At 42.4% G+C, this 27,858-nt stretch overlaps 2 protein-coding genes and 1 long non-coding RNA gene across 5 annotated transcripts; 1 reads left to right on the forward strand and 2 right to left on the reverse strand.

Moving 5' to 3' along the window:
• Positions 1-116: 116 nt before the first annotated feature.
• On the reverse strand, positions 117-2,332 carry LOC108900160 (uncharacterized). Its single transcript, XR_007813514.1, has 3 exons — positions 2,149-2,332; positions 640-762; positions 117-556 (listed from the first exon to the last, which is right to left on the reverse strand). It is a non-coding gene; the product is annotated as an uncharacterized LOC108900160 (long non-coding RNA).
• Positions 2,333-3,817: 1,485 nt separating this feature from the next.
• On the forward strand, positions 3,818-10,528 carry irf10 (interferon regulatory factor 10). Its single transcript, XM_018701079.2, has 8 exons — positions 3,818-4,298; positions 5,298-5,493; positions 5,773-5,849; positions 6,386-6,443; positions 8,402-8,506; positions 8,615-9,001; positions 9,193-9,311; positions 9,966-10,528. Exons 1-8 carry the CDS (start codon positions 4,128-4,130, stop codon positions 10,068-10,070), a joined length of 1,218 nt encoding a protein of 405 aa, XP_018556595.1. The 5' UTR covers positions 3,818-4,127; the 3' UTR covers positions 10,071-10,528.
• On the reverse strand, positions 10,525-27,858 carry zmp:0000000926 (ataxin-1-like). 3 transcript variants are annotated; one of them, XM_018701073.2, is made up of 3 exons: positions 27,141-27,858; positions 12,473-14,229; positions 10,525-12,274 (listed from the first exon to the last, which is right to left on the reverse strand). In XM_018701073.2, the coding sequence occupies exons 2-3, from the start codon at positions 14,069-14,071 to the stop codon at positions 11,798-11,800; spliced, it is 2,076 nt and encodes a 691-aa protein (XP_018556589.1). In that variant the 5' UTR covers positions 14,072-14,229; positions 27,141-27,858; the 3' UTR covers positions 10,525-11,797. The 3 variants fall into 3 exon arrangements, with proteins under 3 accessions (XP_018556589.1, XP_018556591.1, XP_018556590.1); XM_018701075.2 differs by lacking the exon at positions 27,141-27,858 and adding an exon at positions 22,484-27,134; XM_018701074.2 differs by lacking the exon at positions 27,141-27,858 and adding an exon at positions 17,385-22,469.

Raw genomic sequence — 27,858 nt, forward strand, 5'->3', positions numbered from 1 at the left:
ACTGCTATACAACTACTGTGCATTTCACAAAGGCTGTCGGAGCAAAAAAGTGTTGTGTTTTGTTGCTGTTAGCATGATAACTAAAAACGAACCAGCCAAACAAACAAATTAGTAAATAAGCAATGATTTTACTTGATATCCAACACAGGAGCATACATGGACTTCAGATACCAATACAGATTTTAAATGGAGTCATAGTACATTATCTATGGGCTGAATACCCACTTCAGAGAATCATCACAAATACAGTTACAGAATGTCCTTCTCCCAATAATGTTGTGGTCCCCAGATGGGTGTCCAGTTTGTGTTGTGTTGAGTAGTGGTGAGTCTGATGGCAAGAAAGAGCCTCCTAAGCACTTTGAGGGACGTTAGTGGATGAGTCTGTTGCTGGTTAGGTGGTACATAGTTTGCAGGTTCCAAGAAGATGCATCTAGTCAGGTTTATGTTGTTCATCAATGGCCATAGTTTGTGTTTAGTCAGCTGAGTTGAGCAATGTTGGCATGCCACTTTGCAGACTTGTGGGGGCTAGACGTCAGGCAGTGTGCAGGTTGGATATCTGACAAAAAAAACAAAACAATGCAATTGTAGAAAGCAACCAAAGAATACAAAGAAAGGGATAATATATCTGAGAAAACACACCTGAAGACATCAATCACGTGGCACAGACACATCATCACCAAGAAGGATTTGGCATAGCTTGGTCTTCCTCTTCCTCCAGTCTAGGACAACTTCTCTGGGTCACGGCCCCCCTCGCCGATTTTTCTGGTGTCACAGGAAACTGCTGAATCAACTGCAACCTCGGTCACCATAAGGGTGTTTGGGCATCTTCCAACTAATCGGCACAGCAGCCAAGCAAAACCCAGCACATAAAAACAGCATTTACTATTGTAAACTGTAGATCCACCAGGAGCTTCTGTTTGGAGATCCTCCAGGGAAAAAAGAAAAAAAAAAAACAATGGACACGTTGATCGGTAAATGCACGACCTGAAGTGCAGCTAAGTTGGACGGACGGACACGCGGCCAGAAATGCAGCAAAACTGAACGGACGAGTGTGCGGCCTGAAATGCAACAAAGTTGGATGAACAAAGGCAGCTACAGTTGGACGGACAAATTTTCCAACCTTGAAATTCACTTCGGTGTCTGTGTGGCATTTTGGAGAGGTGGGAAAAGAGGCACAAACAGGTGGGAGTATTATTCAAATAACTCAATCTAAAGAGTTATTACAAAGAAACAGACATTTTAAAACTTTGTCAGTTATAGTGCAATGTCAATCTCATGTTACTTATACCGGTGATTTCATCAACAGGAGTGCTAGAGAAAATTAAAACCCAATAGCAGGATCATGCTTACTCTGTAAATAAACTCTTGACAAAAACAGGAATACCTGGAAAAACTGCTGTTTGTTAGTAGAGTCTGGTAGTAATATATATATATCAATGTTTCTGGTTAAAGAGGATTTATTCTTTAATTTTAAAAAGGGCTGCACTGTAGGACTCCTATGCATATTGTTGTCAGACAAAGCACTTTAGTAGACAATTTAATGCACAAATGCTCAGGTGGATTACAATGCAGCAGATGTTTGGTGGCGGGTACAGCGCACATGCTCAATCCCACCTGTATAGGCCTCTTTCCATTGGTTTGATTGTTAGAGTTGCGAGATTAATAGCATGATTGAATATATTAACCAATAAACCCTTTCGGTTTATATTCAGCTATAATAAATAAATAAGCTAAACAAATAAAGTAGTTCATGTTCACCTTCTGTTGGGCCTTATGCACCCACTATGGTGCGCGCGCTTAAGGCCGCGAGGCCTGTAGCATTGCGCTTAAGCAATTGAAATAGGCCAACGATGTTTGTTAAAACGCATTTTGTCTCTCTGAATTTAATCCGTTCATAGCAAAGGTTTACAGCATTGTGGGTTAATCCCGTGTCCCTCTGAGCGACCACGCACCATTGCGACTTTTTATTATTTTAAAACGTAATATGCTACAAAAGCCTGCATTCCCACAGTGCAGTAAAGTCAAACATCTTAATGTAAACACACACAAAAAGTTACAAACATTCCGAGCCTGCCACGCGCCGACACACCTGCCGGCAACGACATTAACGCCACGCCAACTCGCAGCTAAATTAGATGCATCTCTTACCTTTCTGGATAAATTTCCGAGCTAATCCTGTTATTTGACGCGATCGTCCCAGTGTCTCTTAACCTTTAAAAACTTTAGCAGACAGTTTCGCTGTCGAGCCCCCGGGGTTTTAAATTTCGACCCCGCCATGAAGCCTCCGACACCGAGCTGAGCTCGACTTGGTGTACCAATGTCGGCGTCTGACGTCAGTGGTATAGTGGGGGCGCATGCGCATACGGTGATGCGTTAAATAGTCACGGGGGGTTGTAAAACCCCAAATTTCCCCCCGTAGACTTTAAACTTTGAAAGATTTTGAAAGATTCTGCCCCCTCTTGCCCCTGCGTAGAGCCTGCCCTGACACAGGCTGGTGTTGAACGTCCTTCTTACACATTTCCGCACAAATATTTGCTTGGATTGTGGCTACATCCTCTACCTGCTGACCTTAGATCTGTCACAAGTGTTTCCACATTCAAAAGCAAACTAACTAACTCAGGCTTATGATAGGTTACTGTGTGTGTCTGTGGTTTATGTCTGTGAAGTGGTTGTGGGTTCTATTGTGGGTGGTTGATTCCATGTGCATTTTAATGTAAAGTACATTTAGTTAACATATAATAATGCACTATATAAATAAAAGGCTGAATGTAATAACACTGACATTATGTAATAAAAATTGTCATATGTTCACAGGTTATAATGACTTGTGGGAAAGTACTGGCAGCTTGTGTGGGCAGTTCTGTGTTTGCATGTCTAATATAAATCCACCTACTGATTTTTTTGAAATCATTTCATATTCTCTCTTATTTTAACAATTTTTAATTGGAGAGCTTTTAATTTAATTCAGAGATTCTACAGTAATTTCTGAGGCTCATTTTTATTTAGATTTATACTGCCCTCTGCTGGGGAAAACTATACACTACTGTGTGTTTGCCTGTACAATACTAGCTCTTTATATACATCTATCTTATCAATCCCAACTTTGGCTCTTTTTTTTATTGACTGCCCACTCAGTATCAGTACCTTAAGAAATGACTCTTTGTTCGGTCAGCAACATAAACCCTGTAAAATGGAGGTTGAGCCTGTGAGATTAAAAAAAAATCCCTTACACCCACATGCTTTCATTTTCACATGAACGTTTCGGTATGAGTCCTACATGTAGGGCCTATTGCTGTATGTATGTGTGTGTACGTGACTGTGTGTGCTTCATGTCTTGGTGTATATGATAAATGCTGTCTGTGGTCCTGTTTCCCACAAACTAACCTCTGTGGGGGCAAATAAAATAAGAAATTTCCCATGAAAACAAAATAATGTTTTAATTGGTAGTTTTGTGTCGTGTATAAACTGTCTTTACACTGGACCTCTTTTATTGATTAAGTTTCCTTCCATCTTATGAGTAGACCCTTGCATTTAGATTAATGAGTTAAGTGACCCGCTTCACCTAATGAAAGGTGAAGTCATGTTTGTTATTCCCTCCTGGCAGGTAACGTTGACGCTTATGTAAACAAAAGCGTGGTCTCTGCAGAGCACGGACTTACGCATAGAGACAGTCTGACTTCTTTTTTTCTTTTTTCTTTTTTTAAGTTATTGTTACCCCAATGACCTTCTCGTTTATCACCCTCCCTCATACACCTTACTTGGAAATGATTAAACTTTCGCTGCAGCTCAGCAAGCAGGAGGAAACCGAAAGTATCAAATGAGCATAAAGCTTTCGCTTTCGCTTCCAGAGCGCACTTAATTTTACTTACGACTTCTGCATTTAAGTTTGCGTTGAGGTATCTTTGTCTATACCATTTTATACATTTCTTTGTGTTGTTAGGCTTCTGTAGGCTTTTGTGATTAAAATCATACCAGAAGTGTGGGCGGCATCAGAATAAAAAATATTGATATTTTTCCGTTTGCAAGGTGGGAACGTGATAAAACTGTGGCTCGAGCCACCTTGCACATGCCTTTCTGACGTTTTCAACTGGAGTTTTGTTCCTGTAAGACAAAGTTATGTGTTGAAGATGGAAGAAGGAGCCAAGTTGCACCTGAAAGAGTGGCTGATAGCTCAGATTGAGAGTGGGAAATATGAAGGACTGTGCTGGGAGGATGAGGACAAAAGTATGTTCAGGATCCCGTGGAAACACGCAGCCAAGAAGGACTACAAACAGACGGAGGATGCAGCTCTCTTCAAGGTCAACACTTTTAGTCTCTTTCATATAATTAAACATTTATAACCTCGAACTTGTAAATTCAGTTAGAAGTTACCATATCAGGCTTATAAAGTACGCTATTTGTACAAACACAACGTACAATACAGTGTAGCAGCCCCCCTGTTTATTATCTTGCAAATCAAAAGTTGCTTACTTCATTCATTGTTTATTATTACAAAAATCTGGTGGGAATTGTTGGTTAAGTGGAGAAATCCTGCTGGAATTATGCGTTCACGTGCAGTCACATTTTAAAGACTCACTTTCATAATGAGAAGTTACAGTGCAAGGCTGTGTTGCAAGTGTTCGTTATTGGTCCAACAGTTTCACATTAGAGAACATTTCTTCATTTATTTCACTGGGGAAATAAAGTCTTTCCTTTGTCAAACACAGAAAAAGGTTAAATGTCAGTGTTTCTGTAATTAATTCATTTTGTGCATAACCAAGAAGGTTTTCAATAAATGTTGTTAGAGATATGTTTCAATACATTTGAAATTTTCAAGTTCAGAACAGAACAGAAGCATTAGTTCAAGTTTAATTATCTAAAAGTGAGGACTTGTTGACAGTAGATGTCCCACTGATAGCTAATTCTGCAGTAAAAGCTGTAGACTATCAATCAATCAGTTTAAGATATTTTTTATTTGATTTAATATTATATTTAATATTATTATATTAAGATATTCCCTCATAGAAAATTAATGAGATTTCTTATAGCATTTCCTCAGTTCTTGTGCATGTAACAAACAACTTGAACAGTTTATTCAGTAACAGGTCAATGAACTCCCACTATTAGGCAGATTAATGTTTCATATTTTTAAGGTAAAATAACTAATGATTTCTTACAATATTCTTTTGGTTTGCCACTTTCCAATGCTCTTGATTGATTTAGTTAAAAAATAATTATTAACAGAACAACATATACATTTCCTATATCCAATTATTTATTAATATTAAAAGATCTAATATTTAAATCTTTACATTCAGGCCTGGGCTGTGTACAAGGGCAAATACAGGGAGGGGAGGGATAAAGCTGACCCCACCATGTGGAAGACCCGTCTCCGCTGTGCACTCAACAAGAGCACAGACTTCCAGGAGGTCCCTGAACGCAACCAGCTGGACATCACAGAGCCATACAAAGTCTACCGGATTCAGCATGACAATGGGCCTGCCAAGCCAGCAGGTAAAGCCAAAGAAAATGTTTCTTTTCCTTTCCTAGTCATCCTTTCTTTTCTGTTGAGCAGTGGTATTGTACAGTATTTATACTGCACCAAGATAAGGGAGAAAAACAAGCAAAAAACAGAACAAGAGAAGAAGTGCTGTATACTGAGCAAAGATATTTAAGTTTTTGACCTTTTTTATCAGTCTCCTATCAGCCTTTAACAAACATATAAAAATGTTTAAAAAATCTTTCTATCATGACTTAATTAACTCTAACTAGTTTTTCTTCTCTCTTCCACAGAGTCTCCACAAATAAAGGATCAAGTGATTATCCAGGCTAAAAGGTCTCCAAAGAGCCCTGGTTTTCTGGACAAACAGGTGACCTAGTCAATTAGCTATAAATTGATCAAATGTAGTGCTGAACTTCCTAGATAGCTGACAGTGGATTATATACTGCTCATACAGGTGACACAATTGTCAAACAGAAGTTAAGGGAAAGGTCATTTCATGACAAGAACATTGTAGGAGTGAAATCAGTTTCTTATAAACAGGGATCATTATGCCTGGTTTCATTCTCTGTTTTAAATAAAATCGAGATCTTTGTTCACAGAAAAAGGAGAATCTCAGTGAAAAGGTTAGGTGAATACCCTTTATTTTTTAGATTCCCTGGGTCAAATTAGCTTGTTTTTTGTTTGTTTTATATTACCAGTATGAGTCACCAAGGTCAGAAATTCTCAAATCCTACATATAGAGTTTTGAATTATGTATTACTGTCTTTTTGCAGTGGGAAAATGCAGTTTTTAGGATGTGGGAGAAATTGTTTTAAACTGGTTTGATCTTATAAAAAATGACTTAATCCTTTAAAAAGACAAGCCTCATGCTATGTTTCCTAATTCTGGGTTCTGTCTTTGTAGCTTCAATTTCAAAATGAATCATTTCAAGCAAATGAAGAAGAAGAAAAACCATTTACTGGTAAGTCTTACATACACAAACTGGTACTGCACTAGAAAGTGGTTATGGAGAATCATGCCTACAGATGTCAGAAAGATAATCCTCCTGTATGGATTTGGTGGTAGTCTTTAACTATTTTGCTTTTACAACCACCAACAACTGAGCAGACTCTACCTGTAACCTTCAAAGCAGAGAAAAAATAACTCAATAGACCAAGTTAACTAATGGTTTGTATCCCAGTCAAAATATCTATGTTGGTGTGAGATCTTTATGGCATGGCATAAAGATGTGTATGTGCAAAACTGGGCCCAAAATGGGATGTTGTGTTCATATATTATTACTTTATGGGTTCCCATTAGCTAGTATGAAAATCTAGTATAGAATGTTGTCCAGGTGATAAATCCTTGTGAGTTTGGTGATCCTCTGACTCAACTGTACTTTGTGTTTTTTTTTTTTTGCTAATCAGCAAATGTTTGCATGCTAAAACATTATACCCAGACAGTGAACATGGAAAACATTATACCTGCTAAGTAAAGTGCTGTAGGAATGAATCCTAAAACCTTGAAATAGGTTTGCATTTTAGCACTCCTGTCCCAGAGTCAGTAGGTTTTTTGAATGACTGTTTGTTTAAATGCCTGAAATAAGGACCATGATTAACACAAGCTTAAGACATTTTCACGTTTTATTTTACGTCAGAAAATACCTCACTTGTGCTTTTAAACCATTTATGTGCTAACGGGTGGCTAAATGAGACTACACAGGTTGTCGACGTCATAATGTTGCTTGTGAAAACCGATTTACTCACTAGTCCCTTTCAGATGATTACTAACTTTCTGAGACGAAAGGCTTTTGTAGAACAGGTCAGCGCTAAATCAAATCACAAGTTGGAAGCTTAGTGGTGGCAATGTTGACGTCAGCCGACTCTGGTATAGTTCGTTTATAGCTTAACATTAGCTTTTTACTGCTGGTGATTGTGTTTAGGCTTCCAAAGTCATAAAGGTGGTGTCCATTTGTGAAGATTATCTTTCTGAACAAAACGTTTAAACTTTGTTGATCAGAGCTTACTATCTGCAACGACGCATTAGCTTTTTGTCGTGGAAACCAGGGTGATGCTAACTTCCGGGTTGGCCAATAAATATGCGTCATCCCTGCATCAATATACATCAGCACGTTAGCTTTGTCATTTTGACTATGTCAGCATCCTGACTCTAGCATTTAGCTCAAATCACTGCTGTGTCTAAGTTTAGTCTCACAGAGCCTTCACCGTGGCTGAACACTCTAAATCTTGAGCCTTGTTTGTTTGTTGTTGTTTATGAACATTTCAGATTATTTGTGGTTGGTTTGAGGTCTGTCTGCAGACTGCAAGACAGGGATGGGACGTGTAGTGCATAACTTGTGGAAGGAAGTATTTTTGGTACTTTTCTAAATCATACCAAAAACTCTAACTCTAACCCCCATCAGATAACTCCTGCTAAATAGCAACTGGGCAGCCTGCTACAAGTCTGGGCATGCAGCCTGCAAGACTACAAGACTTGCAAGATGGATACTATTGTTAGGTATTTACAGACTAGTTCCTAGACAGGTTGTAGACTAGTTGTTGGTAACTGGTTGGTACAGATGGGGGTTTAATCCCGAGCTGCTGTGCTTCTGTTATCAGAGTATGTTGTGGGTGAGAAGTTGGCAAGGGAACATGTTCTTTGCTGCCACAATAGAAACTCCTACTGAGTAAATGGGATATATTTGCAGGGAGAATGGATAAAAAAAAGTTACTGAAAAAGCCTCAAACCAGTCATGAGTCTGGGTAAGTATGTCATATGGGGCTTAGCAATATTTGCTCTCAAGGGCCCCACTTGTATGGGTAGACATATGGGGCCTATTCGTTTGCTAAAATAGGGCCTAAATGTCCCCATCTTGGGCTTACATGGATGTGGGTTTACAGTATGAGAATGTACTGATCAAATGTCTCTTTTCTGCTTTAGAGGATCTGATGAGGGAGCACATGTACTGTGAATTAACAGAGAAAAAAACTCAAAATCGGGTCCCTGTTCCTACTGCCTTCCTCAACCCTCCACTCACTATTTCAGGTGAGAGAGTTTATGCACCCTAACAAAACCACTGGAACTCTGTACTGTATGACCTGGACAAAAAGTTACATTGTGTGTGTGTGTGTGTGTGTGTGTGTGTGTGTGTAGATTTTCGTATGCAGGTGATATTGTTGTACCAGGGCCAGAGGGTGATGACAGTGACCACCAGGAGTCCAGATGGATGTTTCATCCTGCAGGGCCGTGTCCCTCTGGGAAATGAGCGTATCTACGGACCCTGCACCGCCCAGCAGCTCTCGTTCCCTTCCCCGGGCTCCATATCCCTGCCATCAAGCATGGCTGAAGCAATGGCTCGCCTTCTTTGTCACCTGGAGAGGGGTGTGCTATTATGGGTGGCCCCAGATGGGGTGTTCATCAAGCGTTTCTGCCAGGGCAGGGTGTACTGGAGCGGTCCCATGGCCGAACACACTGACCGGCCCAACAAACTGGAGCGAGAAAAGACCTTCAAACTGCTGGATATACAAACATTTGTCCGTGGTAAGGCAATGTGTGCATACTTAAATAGAACTCATCAGCTATTAGTTACTTATATAAATACAGCTGGGACAGATAATTTACAGATTGCCCGGTGTCATTGGGAGTAATAACAAATACCACATTATTGCTCTATGCAAAGAGGCAATATGTTTGTGTGATCAATCTGAATATGCCAATTAATGTCTGTGCAGATCTTCAGAGTTGTTTACAAGGGAAAGGACCTACACCTTCTTATGAGATTGAACTCTGCTTTGGAGAGGAGTATCCAGACCCCAATGTACCAAAAACCAAGAAGCTGATCATGGCACAGGTCAGTCATGATTATGTAGGAAAAGGACCAAGAATCATTCACTTCTCAGTTTTTTATGTTGTCTTGCACATTTACTCTGAATACAGATTGTGTTGACATTGGCTGTAGATAATGTGTCATATTTCAATTTCCACTGAGATTTTGATTACATATTTGCCTTGTATATCAGGAATTAGGTTTTAATTGCCTCATTTTAAAAAGATTAGCATCTCAAGGACTCTCAACACTGTTGAATGCTCCATTTAAACCTTCTCTTTTATCACATTACATTTTAGCCCAAGCTGGGTCTTTATCACGTGTAGATTCCTCTGTCAATAATTACAGTTACACATTTTAGCACAAATTCATATTAACCAAAAATTCTCCTTCTACTCTCTTTCATACCTGGATGTTTTTGTCTTATGAGATACTGTTCTTTTATTTTAATTTCGTGATGAAGTCAGGGAAAACAGACTAGAATTGAATCAGTGTGTAATATGCTGTCAAAGGTTTGATTCCAAGTCAGCTCATTGATGTTCCACAATACAAGCTTAACCTTATAATTCCAGCTTGAATGCTCCCCATCAGTCAGAGTATAGTGGTAGTATTTTCAGTCACCAGTAGAGGTCCTCATAAGCATACTGATTGTATTCTACACTGTGTCCTGTTGGCCAGGTGGTGCCATTGTTTGCAGTGGAGCTTCTGCAGGGGCTCACCTTGGGGGAGACTGAAGAGAAGCAGCTGGCTCTTGGCGCCAACACAGAGGAAGAGAAGATGTAGGGAGACTGCGAAAAGCTACTATGTGCCATGGCAACCACGAACAATATACAAACACATTACTGGAGCTTTATCCCTTTTCTTGTCATCATCAGGAGAGACTTCCTAAGAGCAGGGCAAAAGACACAGAACATTGTCAGTGGAGATGTATATATGATGAAGAAGTGATGGACATGCTGCAGTGTAAACCTATTTGAAATGCAAGAAGGAAAATTCAAAGCAACATTTATTTTTACCTTATGATTTTTTTCCCCCATCCAGCAGAGTTATCAGCTGTAGTTGAAGAAAACAAGTTAAACAAATAAAACATGCTGAAATGCTGATTACATACTGTTGATGTAAAAGTTATGCATTTTTATCTTTATCTCATATTCAGCATATGTTTTAAATGATAACTTGAACATATAGTACTTTACAGCACATCCAGAGAATAAATTGACACGTTTAATTAAATCTATAAAGCTTTTTTTTCCTTTATTTCTAGCGAACATCATATAACAGATTCACAATTTTTAAAAAATATACATATATTTTTGTAGCTATAACATTTAAAAAGAAAAATCAACAGGTAAGATTTTCTTTTTGAAAATAAAAAAAAAAAAACAAACTCAAAAACTAAAGTGAGAGAGTGTGCTGAATCAGAAGATACCCGTATCTGAGTTTAAAATACTTTCATTATATTCCCTGCCCTCAAACATATACAGTACGTAAAAAAAATGAGATGGGAACAGAAGCGTACAGTACACAGGGGTCAAGAGTATTCACAAAGCATCATGTTCCAACGTGTTATTAGCACCATTACTCTTCAGCCATACTGCACTTTTTTTTCTCTTTCCATCATTCAGTTTTTAATGGAAAAACACCATGAGTGTCGAGGCGATGTGGCACAGACCTGTCTGTGTGGGTGGGATTGTCTGTTACGCTTTCATTAGTGTTCTCCCTTTCTCAGAGATAATGTTAAGAACATATTGGAGGGTAATGCCTTGACGAACAATTGTTTGAAATGACTCCCGGTGATGAGAATAAAAAAGGCGAAGAGTTGCTCATACATTCACCTTGCCTGCCCAGGCCGATACGTAGACATCGGCTCAGAAGCAAGAAAAAAAAACAAACAAAAAAAACAAAAAAACAGAAATGCATTGCGAAATTGACAGAGAGATTGCATTAAATCTGTTTAGCATATTTACTGTATATAACATCTGTAATATATATAGTCAATTTTTGTTCATATACTGTATATCTGCACTTCTTCAATAGCGTTTACTTTCATAACACTGATTGAAAGTTGATACCCTGCAGAAAACACTGTCAGTAAGTAGGTGTGTGGGACAACCATTACAAAAACAGAGTGAACACAGACAAGTGCTTGATTGTCTCACTAAATGTCTTCAGTGTGTCTGTAAGGAGCCATCGAGAGATCCTTCAGCTGCTGCTCCCTTCAGGGCTGTGCTAAGTGAGGTTGGGGAAAGGAAAGGAAAGGAAAGGAAAGGAAAGGAAAGGAGAGGAGGGGTGCAACAGGGGCTAGACTTGACTGGACTTGGATAATCTTTTGGGCAGCAGTGTGGACACCCGTAAATTACGTTTTCTATTGTTTTTTTATTCCTTCCCTGCAACCCTGCCTTGAGGTCTCTCCATTATTTGTCTTGGTGGGTTCAACAGAGACAAGGAGGGTGTGTGTGTGCTTATGTGTGTCTGTAAGTATGCATGTGTATGTATGCATGTGCAAGTTTCTACTGCCATTTCATTAGCTTGGAGCCATGAGGTAAATCCAGGAGGCTTTCATCAGTTCCGGTTGAGGGAAGGGTGTCTGGGGCAGACCAGCGCCGTTTGCGCAGACGCGGCCGCTCCTGAGCTAGAGGCTCTGCAGCCGGAGGGCGCAGAGGGGCCGGCGCAGCAGGAGGTGGTGGTGGTGGTGGGTGGTGAGGGAGAGGGGGAGGAGGAGGCGGAGGTGGCATCTCCTCCCTGTGTGAGCTGCTGGATTCTCCCGTAGCCCTGGAGGGGGGTTGCGCGCGGTGGGCCCTGGAGCCGGTGCGCGTGTGTGTCCGGTGGGTTTGGGTGGGCGTGGGGGTGAGAGCCAGGCAGACATCCCCCTCCATGAGCTGGCGGCAGGGCAGGCTGTACAGCTGTGTGGTTCTCTGGGGACAGCAAGAAGACCAGCCTCGGTCCTGCACAAAGAACGGATACTCCACCAAGACCTTCAGTAACTCCTACACAAAACCACAACATTGTTATACACTCAACCAGGAGGGTTCTCAAGTCTGTCACGTATTATTACCACAGTCTGACTTTGATGTGTAATAATATAAGTAAGAACTGAAACTGATGTGAATTTTTTTTAACCTGTTCACCAGTTATTCATTCAATTATATGTGATTATGCTGCATATATCTAAAGAGAAATCTGACCTGAGTGTTGCGGTCTGTGAGATGGACCTGCAGGTGGCTGAAGCCCTGTGTGCTGCTTGGGGAAATCAGCAGCACAGTGCAGGTGCTGAGGTGGAACTCTGAGGAGGTATCCGCGCTCCTCAGGAAGTCCTCGGTCCGCAGCTCCTCCACCCGCTTCAACCGCCCGCTGGCCAGCTCAATCAGAGAACCCTTGGTGAAGTGAGGTAGGAGCGCGGGGGGAGATGGGTGAAGGGCCGGGGGTGAGGTGCGAAGATGGGAAGGAGATAGCTCTCTCCCTCGGTCTCTTTCTCTGTCCCGTCGTCTCTCACGCTCGCTGTCTCTTTCTTGGTCTTTGTCGTGTTGTAGGTGCTTTTCTTTGCCCTTGTCTTTACCACGCTCCCTTTCCCTGTCCCTGTGTAGGACTTTTTCTCTGTCTCTTTCTTGGTCTCTTTGCGACCTGTCATGGCTGTTAGGCAGACCCAGGGGTGAGTGAGGTGAGTTCCTTAGATTGTGCTGCCTGGGGCCTGGCTCCCTGTGCAGGTTGTACAGAGGTGTTCCTGAGGAGCTATAGTGTGGGTAGGGCTGAGGGCTGGGGTGGCACACTGATCCCAGGGAGTAGTAGATCTGGGCTTCAGCTGGTGTGGCCCCTATGGGGTCCAATAGTCCCCCTCTACCTGCCCGGGGGTCTGGTCCGAGGGGATGGGGACTGGTGGAGAGTAAATTGGAGCTGGTCTGAACTATCCCATGTGGATGTCTGTCCTGCAGTGAGGAATGTGGCTCAGGGCCCTCCTGAGCTTGAGAGTCTGACAAAAATGGCCCTCCAGAATGGACACGGGATGTTAAATCTTCCTGCTGTCTCCGTCCACCATTGGTGTGGGAGCTGTGCGGGCTGATGTTCAGCCTGGTTCTGCTGCTGTCATTCCCATATTCTCCTGTGAGCAGAGGCCTGGAGGTTGAGACAGTCCTGCTGCCCGGCCCATCCAAGCCATTGGGCCTCTTGCCCAGGTACCTGTGTCTGGCTTCAACTAAGCTTGGGTCTTGGGGGTAGAGAGAGTGGTGGCTAAACAAGTACGATGGAGAGAAGAGAGAGGAGCTGTAGTCGTGCCGGCCGCTGTTGACGTAGGACCATATTTCTCTAGAGTCGGCTGGGAAGGGGGTCTTGAAGGAGGAAGCAGAGGAGGAAGATGGGGAAGGTGGCAAGGAGAGGGAACCCTCACCTCTAAGCCACCTGGAGGTGTGGGGCAGGGATGAAGAGAGAGGATCATCTCTCCAGGCGGGAGACCCTGAGCCCCTCCTCTCGCTTACCTGCCCTGAGAAAAGGGGAAGAGAGACAGAGGGAGAGTAGCCCAGGTGCCACGGTAGGGACAGGGGGAGGCATGGTGCAGGGGCAGGGAGGGGTGGGGGAGTGTGGAGGAGGTGGGGGTTTGGGTTAGTCAGAGCTCTCTCCCTGTCACTGGCCTCCCTGCCTCCCTCCCCTCTCCCTGTGCTGGACCGACTCCGGAGCGGCACAGGGTGTTTAAACTCGTCGTCCAAGGTGACGTGGTGTTCTGCTGATCCCTGCCGAGACTCCCTCTTCTTGGGAGGGAGGCACTCTTTGCCGCGGTCGGGGCTGGGATTCATGGGTGGGCTCCAGCGGCAATGGGGGCCCCCTGTGTGTGGGTGTAGGCTAGGTCACATGGGCCTCACGGGAGAACGAGGGGTGCGGACAGAGGGGAAGGCTGCTACACAGCATCACTGTCAGATCACTGTTGATTCTTTTGTACTGAAGCACTGCTCACCTGGAGAGAGGATGAGGGAGGACAGAAACAGAGATAAAGGGGAGGGTGGGGACAGGGACAGAAGTAGGAGAGATTACATGTGAACATTGAAAAAGGACAGTCTGTCAGGTCCTGGCATCAGTTGTAGTTAAGACTTAGCTGTCAGTCTGGTCAGACATGCAAGCAAACATTCAGCTGTATCAGACAGATGGCGATAAATCAGCCAGTCACTCCCTCTCCCAAACTACTTTAAAAAGGTTAGAAACTCTTAGCGTCCTGATTGCTGTCGCTAATTAGTCATTACCTATGTGCACTGCGGTGGGACTGAAACTACCCAACTTACTCGTTTCATTCAAACACATTACTCCCACATGTGGGCTAAAAATACATTTTGTAGCCAGTGAAGTTCAGAGGCAGTGCAGTATGTGTGTGTAAAAACACACACACGCACACACAGAGCACTCACAGCAGGAGAGTTTTCATCTCTGACTCTCGGGGGATGATTGGAATATGTAGATATGTTTTTGTACCACTTTCATGAACCACCCCCACGACACCCCCGGGTGTTCTCTGTATTCTATATAAGCTTACTACTAGCAACCCCCACCCCGTCTCTTTCAGACACACACACACACACACACATGGACAGCAACAGACACACAAATACTCCCTCAGGCGGCTGTACTTACTCCCCCAGTGATAGGCAAAGCTGGTCACCACCCACCCAAAAGCTGACAGAAACACTGTTGATATTACCACCAGTTGTTGTGGATACAGGATATGTGTCTTTGCATATTAATTATGTGTCACAGCAGGGGTGTGGGGAAGTGTGCGTGATTGTTTGTGTGTGTGCATGCATGTATTCTATGTTTGTCTATGTGCATGTGTAACTGTGTCTTTTTTTTTGGGGGGGGGGGGCAAATGTGTGAAAGTGTTTATTTGTTTAGGTCTTTGTGTGTGTTTGTGTTTAAGTCCTCGAATGTGTCAGAGATTTTGCAGCCTTGTTTCATTCAGTGAGAAGTGCGGGGGAGCTCTACTAATTCTTCTCCAAACGTTTAAATGGGCTCTTTTGAAGTGATGGCTGCCACGGCACCATCCAGCCCAGCTGTTCCCTCCACCACCACCACCACTACCACCACCAGCCGCTGCCGCCGCCAACAATCCCTGTTCCTGCCGCCGCCACAACACCACAGCATCATGCTGCCACTCAGCCCCGCACTCACCCGCAAGTCTGTCTCAACAGCCTACCAACTCCCTGCCGTCTCACCATCCGCCACACTGTCACCATGGCAACTGTGTCCACACGCACACACACACACATCCAGTCGGTTGGGGAGGTTAGATGGGGATACTCCACGGAGAGGCGGGTAAACTGTTGCTCATCAAGTGACTTGGTCCAAAAACAGAATAAGTGTTAGAATGGAGCAGGCTGTTTGCGCATCTGAATAGAAAACTGAAAACTGGGTGGCGAGAGGAGGGGGAGTCATTGTCCCAGACACTGATGGGACGGGTGTGAGGGAGTGGAACGTGTGAAATTGTTATGATGGACAAGTATTATCAGCAATTATTAGGTAAATTAACATGTTGCTCTTATGGTGTGAAACAAGTCTAGTTTTAGTAATATATTTTCAGCTCAGCTGAAAGATGAGATTTCTTTCTACAGACTGAAAAAAGCCATTGACCTAGAATTTATGAAAAATTATATTCCGAAGATATAAGGCCTTCAGACGGCAACAACTGGAACTCATTCCTCAAGGCAGATGGCCGCCCACCCTGAGTCTGGTTCTGCTCGAGGTTTCTGCCTCTTAAAAGGAAGTTTTTCCTTGCCACTGTCGCCTTGTGCATGCTCATGGTGGGATCTGTTGGGACTCTCTCTGTAATTCTAATAATCTAAAGAGTACGGTCTAGACCTGCTCTGTATGAAAAGTGCCTTGAGATAACTTCTGTTGTGATTCGGCGCTATAAAAATAAAATTGAATTGAATTGAATTTAACACATACATATATTCAATTATACTATTCTGTCACTCCCTCTACAATAATCAGTTTTTGATCAAATGAATTATCACAAGCTTATTAATATAGATGTGACAAGCAGTTACTATCATGAAAGTAACCGAGCATCGGATACTTGAGTAATTAAATAATTACATGACTAAACAGAAAGAAAAAAATGCAAATTTTCTGCTATAAAAAATGAATTTTGCTAGTTACAAAAAACAAAGGTTGCAATGACAATACTTCAAGTTACACACAGTATTCAAAAGGTTTAATGTTATCATTTTTTATTTATATTTTCAATTTATTTTTTGGCTTAAGAATTCTCTAGTGTGCTGTGGGTGCACTTAGAATCCAAATCTAATAAAAAGACAAAAAAAATTCTGGTTTCAGTTTTTGTCTTGAAATGACTCTTACACCTCTGTCATTCTGTCAGCCCTCATGAAAAAGGTTGTCAAAATAGACCCAATATAAACTCGCTGAAAAAGTACAAGAAAACAAAGAGCACAATTGTGCATGTGGAGGAGTTTGCAGAGAAATGTCTTCTAACAGAACACTCCTACACTGTGCAGACATGCACAGAGAGCTGGAGTTTATCTGGAGCTACTGTGGTCAAAGAATTTAAATATATCAAAACTGACAGATTGCGGCAATAATGATGTTACATATTCTTTCCAGTGAAGTACTCTTCGAGGCTTTTGATTTGTAATGTAAGCATAAATACGAAAAAAGTTCCTTTAATTTCTTCTCTAAAACTGATAAAAAATGAAAACTATCTGAAACAGCTTGCATTTGTTTTTTACAGTAAAACGTACAATTCTTATATTCTTCAACTTGCTATCATGTAACTGTCAATATGACATATTTGTTTGCACTGCTCCATCTCATCCCGCCTTTTCTCTGCATGTATTTCTCAGGAGAACTGTCAAACGTGCCTCCACACTCATGACTGCAAACCTCAGAAAAACAGATCTACAGAATATTAGTGACTAGTTTCGCCTGTTTTACGATCAAAGAGACATAAATTGATGGTCCAGTAGTGCTAACAGAAAAAGAGAAAAGCAGTCAGCAGCAGCTCTCTTTGGACTCCTGCTCTAAAAGAGCAGTTCGAGAATGTGGGAGCAGACAGCAAACAGGTTGATGGAGCTGGTAGTTGTTTTGATGTGATGTTCGACTGACCTTAGTGCGGGTTGAGCAGACGTCCCAATGTTGGCAGTCATTCATATTCCAGTCCTCCCAGAGGGTCAACCCACTCCTCAGCTCCTCACTGTGCTACACTGCTCCTCCACAGCACCACCGCCAGTTACAACACCCGCAGATATCAGCAGCCTCCAGCTACACACTGCCTCTGATCTCTGTACGCATGAAATAACACCAGCAAGCCCACCAAACTGAGGGAAAGAACTGAGAGCCTGCTATCCGTCTCTGTGTCTGTTGTGTATGTGAGTGTGTGTGTGTCAAGAGAGTGAGTGTATGTGTGTGTGTGCTTGTGTGTGCAAAGGGCTGAGGAAATGAGTAATATCTAGCAGTGAGAAACATGTCTGCTATGCAGAGCCACACAGGCAGACCAGTTGCTGCTGCCGCCCACTTGCTTTAATCACTGTGAGGGATACAAATATGCATACACACACATATATACATTATGCACACACAAACAAACACACACACACACACAGTCAAGGATGCAGCATGTACAGATTATATATGTGACTATATGCTGCCTTTGCACTGTCTGCTGTTATGCTTTCCACACAAGTTTTGCCAGTTAAATGTATCTTTTTAACTTGAAAAGCCGTTAATCAGTCAGTCAACAATCAAATCATTAATCTATGTGTCTGCTGAACAGTTTTCAAAAGACATGTTGGCACATAAAAGGGAGGGAAGGATGGAGGGGAGGCAGAGAGACAGTTGATGAGAGACAGGGAGGGACGTGGTAGGAGGCTCATCCTACACACACTCTCAGACTTAGGCTTTTGCTGTTGCCTCTGACTCAAAACTAAACCTCACATCCATCAAGCTAGCAAATACACACACACACACACACACACACACACACACACACACACACACACATGCACACACACATTGACACGATACTTGTTCTTTTTGTTTATCTGTAGTTTTCATCTGAATTTGTGTCCTTTGTTCTCATCAAAGCACTTTGTGATGAACCTGCTTGTTAAAAGAGCTTTTATGAATAAATTTAATTTGACTTCATATGCATGAGCACACACACACACACACGCTCACACACTCACCCAGGCTCATGCGCTAACAGAAGCACTGCAGGAGAGCTCTGAATGATTTGCTTCAGTGATTCAGTCAGTGTAAGTGAAGTGTGTTGGTATGGCTGCTATGGCTTATTAGGACCAAATTGGTGAGAGAAGTGTAGTTCATTTACGGCAAAGAAGTCAGAAACCTGTCAGCACAGAAACCTTTTACAAAATAATAAACAGGCCTAAGGTTGACAATGCAATGCTATGCAAATAATCCTGCCTGCTCCTTGTCAAAAATAGAAAAAAAAAGAAAGAAAAAAAAAACACGGCTCAAAACCTCAATATGTTTATGTTAATTATCAGAACAGAAATGCAATACTGTAGTGTGAGCTTAAATTGGAGCACAGGGAGAAATACAATTTAATGAAGCAATCTAATCATTATTAGTGGATAATTGTAAAAAAAAAAAAAAAGAAAGAAGCTATCTTTATTTTCTTTCATGTGTCTACAAGCAACTCATCTAATCTTTTGAACACAGAACAAAATGCACTCATATCCAGCAACAGTAAATAAGCGGTTAACCTTGTCTAACTTCTCAACCTCAGTGGAATGGAAAGCTAATCAGACTTGGAGGTGTGCAGACACATCAGTTTGAAGGCCACATTGAAACATTCACACAGTGTGGTGACAATTGCCAAGAACGTCTCCTCTGACATTTAGGAAAAGATTACTCTTATTTTTTATTTTCAAACTGAATGCTGTTTGAGGATTATGTGCGCCGAGGTTGTGTGGGCACAAGCGCTGTCTGCTGTTATTCATTGTATTTGTGTGGGTTCATTATAACTATCACAATTAATAAAGAGTGAAGATTCATATTTTTATATTCTTGAGCATTTTGAATTAAGATTCAATAGAAATAAAAACTGAGATTTTTTCTTTAATTCAATCAGTATTCAATCTTGGTCAACAGAAGTAACAGCAACATTTACTTCATAGGCTTTAAACAAGTCATAAAACAATCTTAGGGATGGTATGAAATAAAGAGAAAGAAAAGAAAGAAAAATCCAGCTGTTCATAATTGGATTAACTATATCCAGTAAAATGGATCAATAGGCTAAGAATTGCAGGTTTCTTATATATTTATGAAAGCTACTATACAAACAGGAAATTGTTCATTTTACTGTAATTATATATATTTTTTTAATAATTCAAAAACCTTTGACTGTACAATTGGCAGCATGTAAAAACAAAGTAACTTCTGCAAACATGTTTCTGTGATTATATTACACAAAGCAACCCGTGCCTCACAAAGTGTCAGAGTTTTCTTGGCAATTTGAATTAAAATGTCCAACACGTGATTATACAAGATAACTTCCCACATAAATAACACATTTTCTAACAATGCCATTAAATCTTAAGGTCAGCAAGTTAGTGAGAAATTGTACTTTGCGTATCAAAATATAAAAACTAGGAAACAAATGCAATGCGGCAAAACAAACCAAATAATTACTTTTCTTTAAAAATCATTCACACCTCTGCCCCTTAATCAGCATTTAGAAATGACAGATATAATTGGACAAGTTATCTTAAATATAATTCTACATAAATCATAACACTCATCTGTGTTTGATATAGATTTCAATGTAATAGTCCAGTCATAGTGAAAGAGAAGGAAATAGAGCAGGGACCGGGTTCATCAAAGGTTATTTACTACAATGTGGAGATACAGAAATGACTGCTGTGCCCCATTTATGCATGCACTCTTTGATATCTGGCATATTGAATCCACACACACACACACACACACACACACACACACACACACACACACACACACACACACACAACATGAGAAATCACACCATGGAGTTGTACTGCGCTGTCAGTCATGTATGACAGCACTGAGGCATTTGGTGTTCTCTCCATTTCTTCTAGCTGTTGCTGTCTGTCTCTCTACCTGGCTTTGCTCTATTTAATCTGTCTATCACACACACACACACACACACAGGGTCAGGCCTAGACAAGAAAGATCAGATGAGTCAGAGTACACCCAAAAAGAAATCATGGTGGTGGAAGTGCTAAGTAGCAACAGGGGTCAAAGTCTTCCACAGGTGAGATTTTAGAGTGGATTCACCGAACATGGTTTAATGTTTAAGCTTCTGGCCCTTTTTCTTCATATATATATATATTTTTAAAAAAACATTTTGCTCTTGTTTTTTTTGTTTTACCCTTCCTCATGCGTAGCCCCATATCGGGTGTCTGATCACGTTTCAGGCTGAGTGGGGGATCTATGATGGACGTCTGATGCAGCAGAAATTTGTTGCTGAATGTAACAGATCTGAACAGAGGGGAGAGTAGAGGAGAGTGGGGTGGGAGGGGGGTGGGGTAGAGGACACAGCAGATAGATAGATAGATAGATAGACAGAAGTCTTTAGGGGGACGGTTGGATTGATGGAGTGATGGAGGGAGGGTGTGAGGGAGAGGGAGGGGAGTACTACAAGCCTTGTGCTGTGGCTTACTCCACAAGGAGCCGGGCTAAGCTGATAAAAGGACAGGGTGATACGGGCGATAGCTTAATGGGCAAAAGGCCAGGTCAGCCTTCGGGGCCCTGACCCATTCTTCAACAGGATGAGCCAGCAGCCCTGCCCGCAGCAGGCTCAGCCACAATGAGGATGGGCTTATGGCTCAGGAGTTACTATTAAGACACACACATACATACATACACACACACACACATATACACACACACACAGGGTATGCTGCTTGTACACAGAAACAAACATGCATGCAAAGAATCACACTAAAATGTATTCTTTGTGCAAACTCATGACAGACTTGCACATCTGCCTGTAGCACAAATGAATGAAAATATCTGCTGTTTTTGTTTATGGATAAGATCAATAGTGTGAGCTTCAAGTGCAGCAAAATAAACTGAACATACCACCTTCTCAAAAGCAGATTTGTAAGCAGAGCCCTCTAAACACTGCAATAAAAGAGCTGATCGGAAGAGAGGAACAGTGTGTGTGTGATGCAGACTAGAGGGTGACGCCTGTAATGTATTGCTGGGTTAATCCCTGTGAATCCTAACTGGTACGGCCTAAGGCAGGCTTAGTATAGTTCTGGGAGGAAATCCCCCTGTGTGGTGGTACAGGCCATTAGCCCCTAGGGTATAAATAGGGCAGCTATGGCTCCTTAAGCTGGCTTTTACGCAATATCAGTTAAAAATATGACTTGACTAATTACATGCAGGTCAGCCAGTCAGCAGAAGCAAAAATTCCTCCACCTCTTCTCTTGACCACAGTAGAATGCTGCAGTGTTCCTCTGTCTCTCAGCCTCTGTAAATACACACAGACATGTGCTGCATATACGAGCGTGCACCCAGAGGTCAGCCGTGAACAAGTGGAAACAGTTAACAGATATTCTGAAAACCCTGTGGCTGACATTTTCTGAAGCGGGTGTTATGTTGTTGTCATTCATTGACATTTAAGTGTTTGCTGATGAGAGTTTCATTTTTGCACTTTTCCATTATCTCAGTCTGATAACATGCGGCATCTGCACCAGCAATATTTTCAACCACAAAGAACTGACTTTGGTTTCAATTTGCGGGCATCATATGCATCACAAAGACAGTTAAAAAAACATGAAACAAACATAAAATGTGCTACTACTGCTTAGGTGACAGCAATTCTTGTGCAACTGCAATGATGTCACATACTGCTGATGCACAGTCATGCTTTTGTATTTCCATTCTTGCAGCTCACTATTTTCTGTTTTGTTTTTCTAAATTTGTTTTCCAACTTTTTACTTGCTCAGCTTCACCGGCTCACAGGTAGCAGTCCCTCTCACTAGTCTGTGACATGATTAGCCCAGCTCAGAGTAGTACTCTCACGCTATGAGATCAGCAGCTTTCGAGGGGGGTGGATGGTAGAAGAGAGGGGAAGGAGAGAGAAAGAGAGAGACAGAGAGAGGGAGAAACTCGGAGAGTGAGACAAAGTCTGATGGGGTAGAAACAGCTTGAAAGAGCGAGGACAAGAGCGTGTGTGTGAAAGAGGAGGGGATTACTTTTCATTCCAAAGATTTGTTGTTTTTGGCACCGTCCCCTGGTGACTGCCAGTCAAACTTGGTTTCTGTTGGTTCTCTGGTTTAGCAGCAAAATGTCAGCAAGCTGTAAGCAAACACAGTGATGACATCTCCATGGAGAGAGCGTGGTCAGGGTCTTCGCTGGTAGCTCAAGTGCCATTCATTTTCAGAGAGACTGTCTAGACTTGCTTCACAGATACTGTCTGGAGTACCTTTATCACTGCTGGTATTCAAGGCAACATTGCTATACACTGCCATTATTGCTATTGCTCTACAACCCCTCCCACACCAAATCTGCTGCCCAGTCACACACAGTTACAGCCAGTTACTCAATCGTTTATGCTGTTTGTTATAGAGGGAGCTGTAAATGATATTGAAATAGGACTGAGTGGGCTTAATGCTTGTTTTCAAAATGAAAATAGGGAGAGTCCCAGTTCCACTTAAGAGAGAACCTTTATCACCCAGCTATTTCATAATCTCTGCTAATAATTAGGAAAAAAAGAAGTTAAATTAAATTAGGGAAAGATATTTTGCTGATTGATTTTAATGTTGTGCAGGATAAAAAAAGAAACACAATGAATAGGAAAGTACTGCAAGGGTAGAAGGTAATACACATCCAACTTCAGGACAAGCTGTCAGGACACTATTGATGCTATAGGCTACAGGATGTCTCAGATGTTACACTTTCTGTGCAGTGATACTAAAACCAATACTGTGCAATATGTTGTGTATGTCCATGCTAGGTCTGTGTCTGTACAAGGCAGCAGATTCACTTGCATGGGCTCCAGCAGGCAGAAAGACAGGCCTGGCTGAATAACGGTGGGTGTAAGTAGTGGGTGGCAGGGTTGAAAGGTCGTTGACCCCCATTGTAGATGAAGTGTGGAGGAGGAGGAGAACATACTGCTCGATCATACACAGGGGTTAGCGAGTCAAGGCCAAAGAAAACGATCTGTATGAACACAAAGCGAAGAAAAGACTAGGATAAACTGACAGATTGCATATGCGCGTTTGCTTATAAACAAACATGCACGAATACACACGTACGCATGCACCTATCTTCACAGGTAAGTAGATCTGAATGTAAATGCATCCTATGAAATATCGCTCCCCACACTTTCCTCTCACGGGACACCCCAAACGACAGGTGTGTCTGTCACCTTAAAGTAGTCTGGCATGGTGTCAACTGTATTCAAACACCTGCCTCTGTTTGGGATTATTCATCACCCTCCTGGCTCTTCAGCTGAGCTCCCAAGCCAATTCTTATACCTTTCCAACTGTGGGAGTGCTGATCTGGGAACAGTGGCCATGCAGGTCCTCTTTAATGTTTCAAAAATGCCATGAACACAGAACTAATTCATAATCAGCATATATCTTGAGAGGAATTTGTACAATACCAATATTTATTTACTGTTTTCTAAATGACTTGCAGTAAGGAAAGTAAATAGGCAATGCAGCTCTACAACACATAGCAGATGTGCACATATTGTCTGATTTGCTGGTTCACAGAATATTATAAAAATGATGTTAACTGCTCTTTTTTAACATACATTTTTAATTAGATTAAGTGTTTAGAAACATTTCCAAACATCAAAAACGGCTGGGGTTTGGCTCCCTTTCCGTTCTGTGAGTGGATGAAATGCAAGACGTGCAAAGACATGCAAGTCTGTGTTTGCCCATAGGAGTGACTGTGAGTGACAGTGAAAGTGATCATCCCTCACACATTCTGCAATGAACTGGTGAGTGTTTTCCTGCTCTCTGAGACTCAGAAGAGGAACAGGGAGGTAAAGAAAAATAATTACAAGAATAAGGTTATGTGGGGTTATTGTGTAGCCACAAGTACCTGCTAATCTGCATCACCCACAAAGGGTTTCAAAGGGTGAAGGATGGGAATTTTTCTCAGAGCAAACCTGTAATATACAGCCCTGAAAATCATACATACGTGCACGGCACAAACTCACAGATTCATACAATCATGCAAATGTGTACCACTGCATGAATGTACATTTCACTGTCTAAGTTTTCCCTCTCTGTCTCTTTCACTTTCAGCTCCCCCCACCCCACCCACTCTCCGTCTTCCTCCTCTGTCTTTCCCTCTAACTCATCTGGCTGGCTGTTTGAGAGCACACACTCAACGTGGGTGAGAGTGCTAGAGTAGAGTATATGACTGTCAACACAAGGTGCAGGGTGTGTGTGTGTGTGTTTGAGTGTGTGTGTGTCTGCCTGTCTGTGTGGTGCTGTAGGTGGAGAGGCACAGCAGGGCGTGAAGGAGCGCTGTGATAATGACAGGCCATGCATTATATAACATGCAGATTGCATAAGGAGAAGATTATTTTAGGTCCAGATATTGAGGATGTATAAGTGATTTTTTACGTGGGTGTACAGCACTATGTGCACCTCTGAGTGCACGGATGTGTGTTTGTGTAAAAATGTTCTGAAATGTGTTCATTTTTGTGGTTTCTTTCGAGGAGTGTGTGGGTGTAAGTAAACTAAAGTGTATTATGTGTTTGTAAGAAGGGGGCATGAATGTTTTCAGATTTCTTTCATAGCTATCTGCATATCAAAACAAGTATGTGGGAATGTTGGCACATTTGTGTACAGTGTGCATAAGGGTGTCTTTATTGCAAGCTCCCACTCATTATCACTTTTAGACTTCAGAGAGATTCACTTGAAAAGGGCTGATTCTCCTTATTGGGAGGAAACCTCGTAACTTCCAGTTTTGATGATTTTCGTGTTTGAGCTTGCGCCGAAAGAACACATGCTCCTCTATGGACCAAACAAGTTTTATGACTCTCTTTCTCTCTCTCTCTCTCTCTCTCTCTCTCTCTCTCTCTTTCTCTCACAGTGGCTCAGGCACAAGGTTGTGGTCCTATAGGATGTGTTGTGTGGAGTCACAGAAGTGAGGCAGAGCAGATAGAGTCTCCGTGTGCCACTGCCTCCTCTGTGCGCCTCGCTCCTTGCATGAGTGTGCCCCTGTAAAAATAGACCTCTTAAAGGGCCAGCAACCACTCAACCTTCTCCCACAAGAGGCCTGTTCTGCTCCTCAGGGTGACAGTACTCTAAGAAACATGGGATGGGAGAACATGCTGTATTTCTCATTCAGCCCACAGAGAGAAGTTGTATTTCTTTTCCCCAAAAGATACAGAAACATGCATTCAGTTTCTTTTTGCCATCTTTACATCTTTTATAAGGGCACATTTCTGGTACATAGAGTATAAAATAAAGCATTGTCTTGGTAAGTGACTATAAAACACAATATAAACAATGGAAATCTGGGTTTTGAAGCCACCTGATTACAATTAGAGCCCACACCTTGGCACAAACTCTCACTGATATACCAGAGGGTCTAAGCTTCAACCTGCAAGTGACAAATCAAAAACTACCAGAAGAAAAAAAGAAGAGCTCCTAACAAATAAAACACACTTTGTTACTGTGCACAAAACAAGCTTTTCTGGAAGCAATCTCTTGGTGACCGAAGACTTCCTGTACACTCCAGCAGATCGTCCTGCTAATTGAAATAAGTGAATTAAGTCAGCAGGGACAAATGTTGTATGTCTCGTATAGCTGAGGACTGTTTGAACCTGTGAAGTGTTCCTATATGCAGCATATGGGATATCACTGCAGCAGAAGGACAGCGCCTGCTGTAGCAGAAATAGACATACAGAAATCATAATCGCACACACTGGCATAGTATTTCTCCATCGAGAATGGTGAGAAATGTGAAGAGATTTGAGTGGAGTCAGAAAACAGAACTGCAAATACAGCTCTGTGTTCCCAACAAAGGGATACAGAAACAGACAAATTGAAAGGCTTTGACCAAGCAGAGTTACAAAGCTTTAATTAAAAGAAATTAAAGGTAACATTGGAGGTTCTTTCATTGAATGTTTTATTACTTAGCCTACACTCTATTTGAATAAGAAGTTAGATTATAGGCGCCTGATACACCTGCACACCTGCACATCGTCCCTGATTGCATGAGGTTCTCTCCCAGAGTTGCCCCCAAACATCTGCACCTCCTATTTTCTCTCTCTTCCTCCTCCCTCATTCTGTCTCTTTCCAAAATTTTCCCCCGACTCGGCTAACCCCACCCTCGCCAATCTAATATCCGTCCCTCCCAGTTTAAGCGGGCTCCTCCAGGGCCCCTGGCTATCTCTGGACCAGGGCTATTTAAGCCCACTGCTCTAATTCTGAAAGTCCTGATCTGCCATTAGGCTGAGTGATGAACCTCCACCTCTCTCTCTCTCTCTCTCTCTGTCTGTCTCTGTCTTCCTCACACACTCCTTCTCTCTGGATCAGTCACACTCTCCCTCTTGTTCACACTCTCTGTCATTCTCTTCCACGCGCATTTACACCCCCACACACAGGTGCTGACTTACATGAGTGTATACCACAAGCCCATTCACACACATGCGCGCACACACATTTCAAACATATTTCCTCCCTATAATTAACCCAGCTCACTCTCAGGATGACATGTACCTACAGTAACGACTAAACTGGTTTCCTCAAAGCATTCAAATGACAAAGCGCAGCCTGTTTATCCTTTCATTCAAAGTTGCTAACACACCTGCGCTCCCTCTCTCCTATACACACACACAGACACACACACGCACTCAGAGGAGGAAGCGGTGTGGTCACATACCTTGCCGGGTGCCTTTGCGTAGCAGGTAGCAGAGAGTTTACTCATTGGATCAGGCAGCAGCAGGCACGTAGGAATATCCAGTTTTGAGACTGCGAGTCTGTTCCTCCTCTCTACTGCTCAGCCTTCCCTCCCTTCATCCTATTCCTGCCTCTCCTCCTTCTCACTCTCTAAACGCCTCTTTGCTCTCTCTATCTCCCTGTGAGTGCGCTCTCTTTCTCTCTACCCAGCTTGCTTGATCTTTCCAACCCCCTCCCTCCCTCTCTCTCTCTCTCTCGCTCTCTCTCTCCCTCTCTCCTTCACTCTAACTGACACACACCTTCTATTGCACCCTTACAACTTCAATCTACAGTCATCCCTCTTAGCGAGTCTCTCTGACACACAGTGACACTTGATAACTTTTTCTTTCCCCTGCCTAATATGCTCTCTTTCTCTCTCTCTCTCTCCCTCCCTCTCTCTCTATCTCTCCCTCTCTGGGAGTGTATAATTAGACAGAGCTCAGTGGTAATACAGTCAGGCTCATTGTGGGAGCCTTAGCATTGCTGCTCATGTTTGGCTGATAGCCCAGTGCCTTCACTCATTAACCTCCCTCGAGTTGCGGAATGGACCAGCCCACAGCTCGTGCTATTTGCTGCAACACCTCAGCCTCTTAGCCCATCAGCCAATCCCCACAGGGATGATGAGAAAGGTGTGCTCACCGGGCGCCACAGCGCTGTAGGTG

The sequence above is a fragment of the Lates calcarifer genome, linkage group LG6, assembly GCF_001640805.2.
Source record: "Lates calcarifer isolate ASB-BC8 linkage group LG6, TLL_Latcal_v3, whole genome shotgun sequence".
NCBI lineage: Eukaryota > Metazoa > Chordata > Actinopteri > Centropomidae > Lates > Lates calcarifer.

Excerpts from the sequence above, each read along its gene's own strand:
- irf10 (XM_018701079.2), top strand. The coding sequence starts at position 4,128 with ATGGAAGAAGGAGCCAAGTTGCACCTGAAAGAGTGGCTGATAGCTCAG. Across the intron at positions 5,494-5,772 it reads TGGGCCTGCCAAGCCAGCAG|AGTCTCCACAAATAAAGGAT; the intron begins GTAAAGCCAAAG and ends TCTCTTCCACAG. Across the intron at positions 9,002-9,192 it reads TATACAAACATTTGTCCGTG|ATCTTCAGAGTTGTTTACAA; the intron begins GTAAGGCAATGT and ends ATGTCTGTGCAG.
- zmp:0000000926 (XM_018701073.2), bottom strand. The coding sequence starts at position 14,071 with ATGAATCCCAGCCCCGACCGCGGCAAAGAGTGCCTCCCTCCCAAGAAG. Across the intron at positions 12,275-12,472 it reads TCACAGACCGCAACACTCAG|GAGTTACTGAAGGTCTTGGT; the intron begins GTCAGATTTCTC and ends GGTTTTGTGTAG.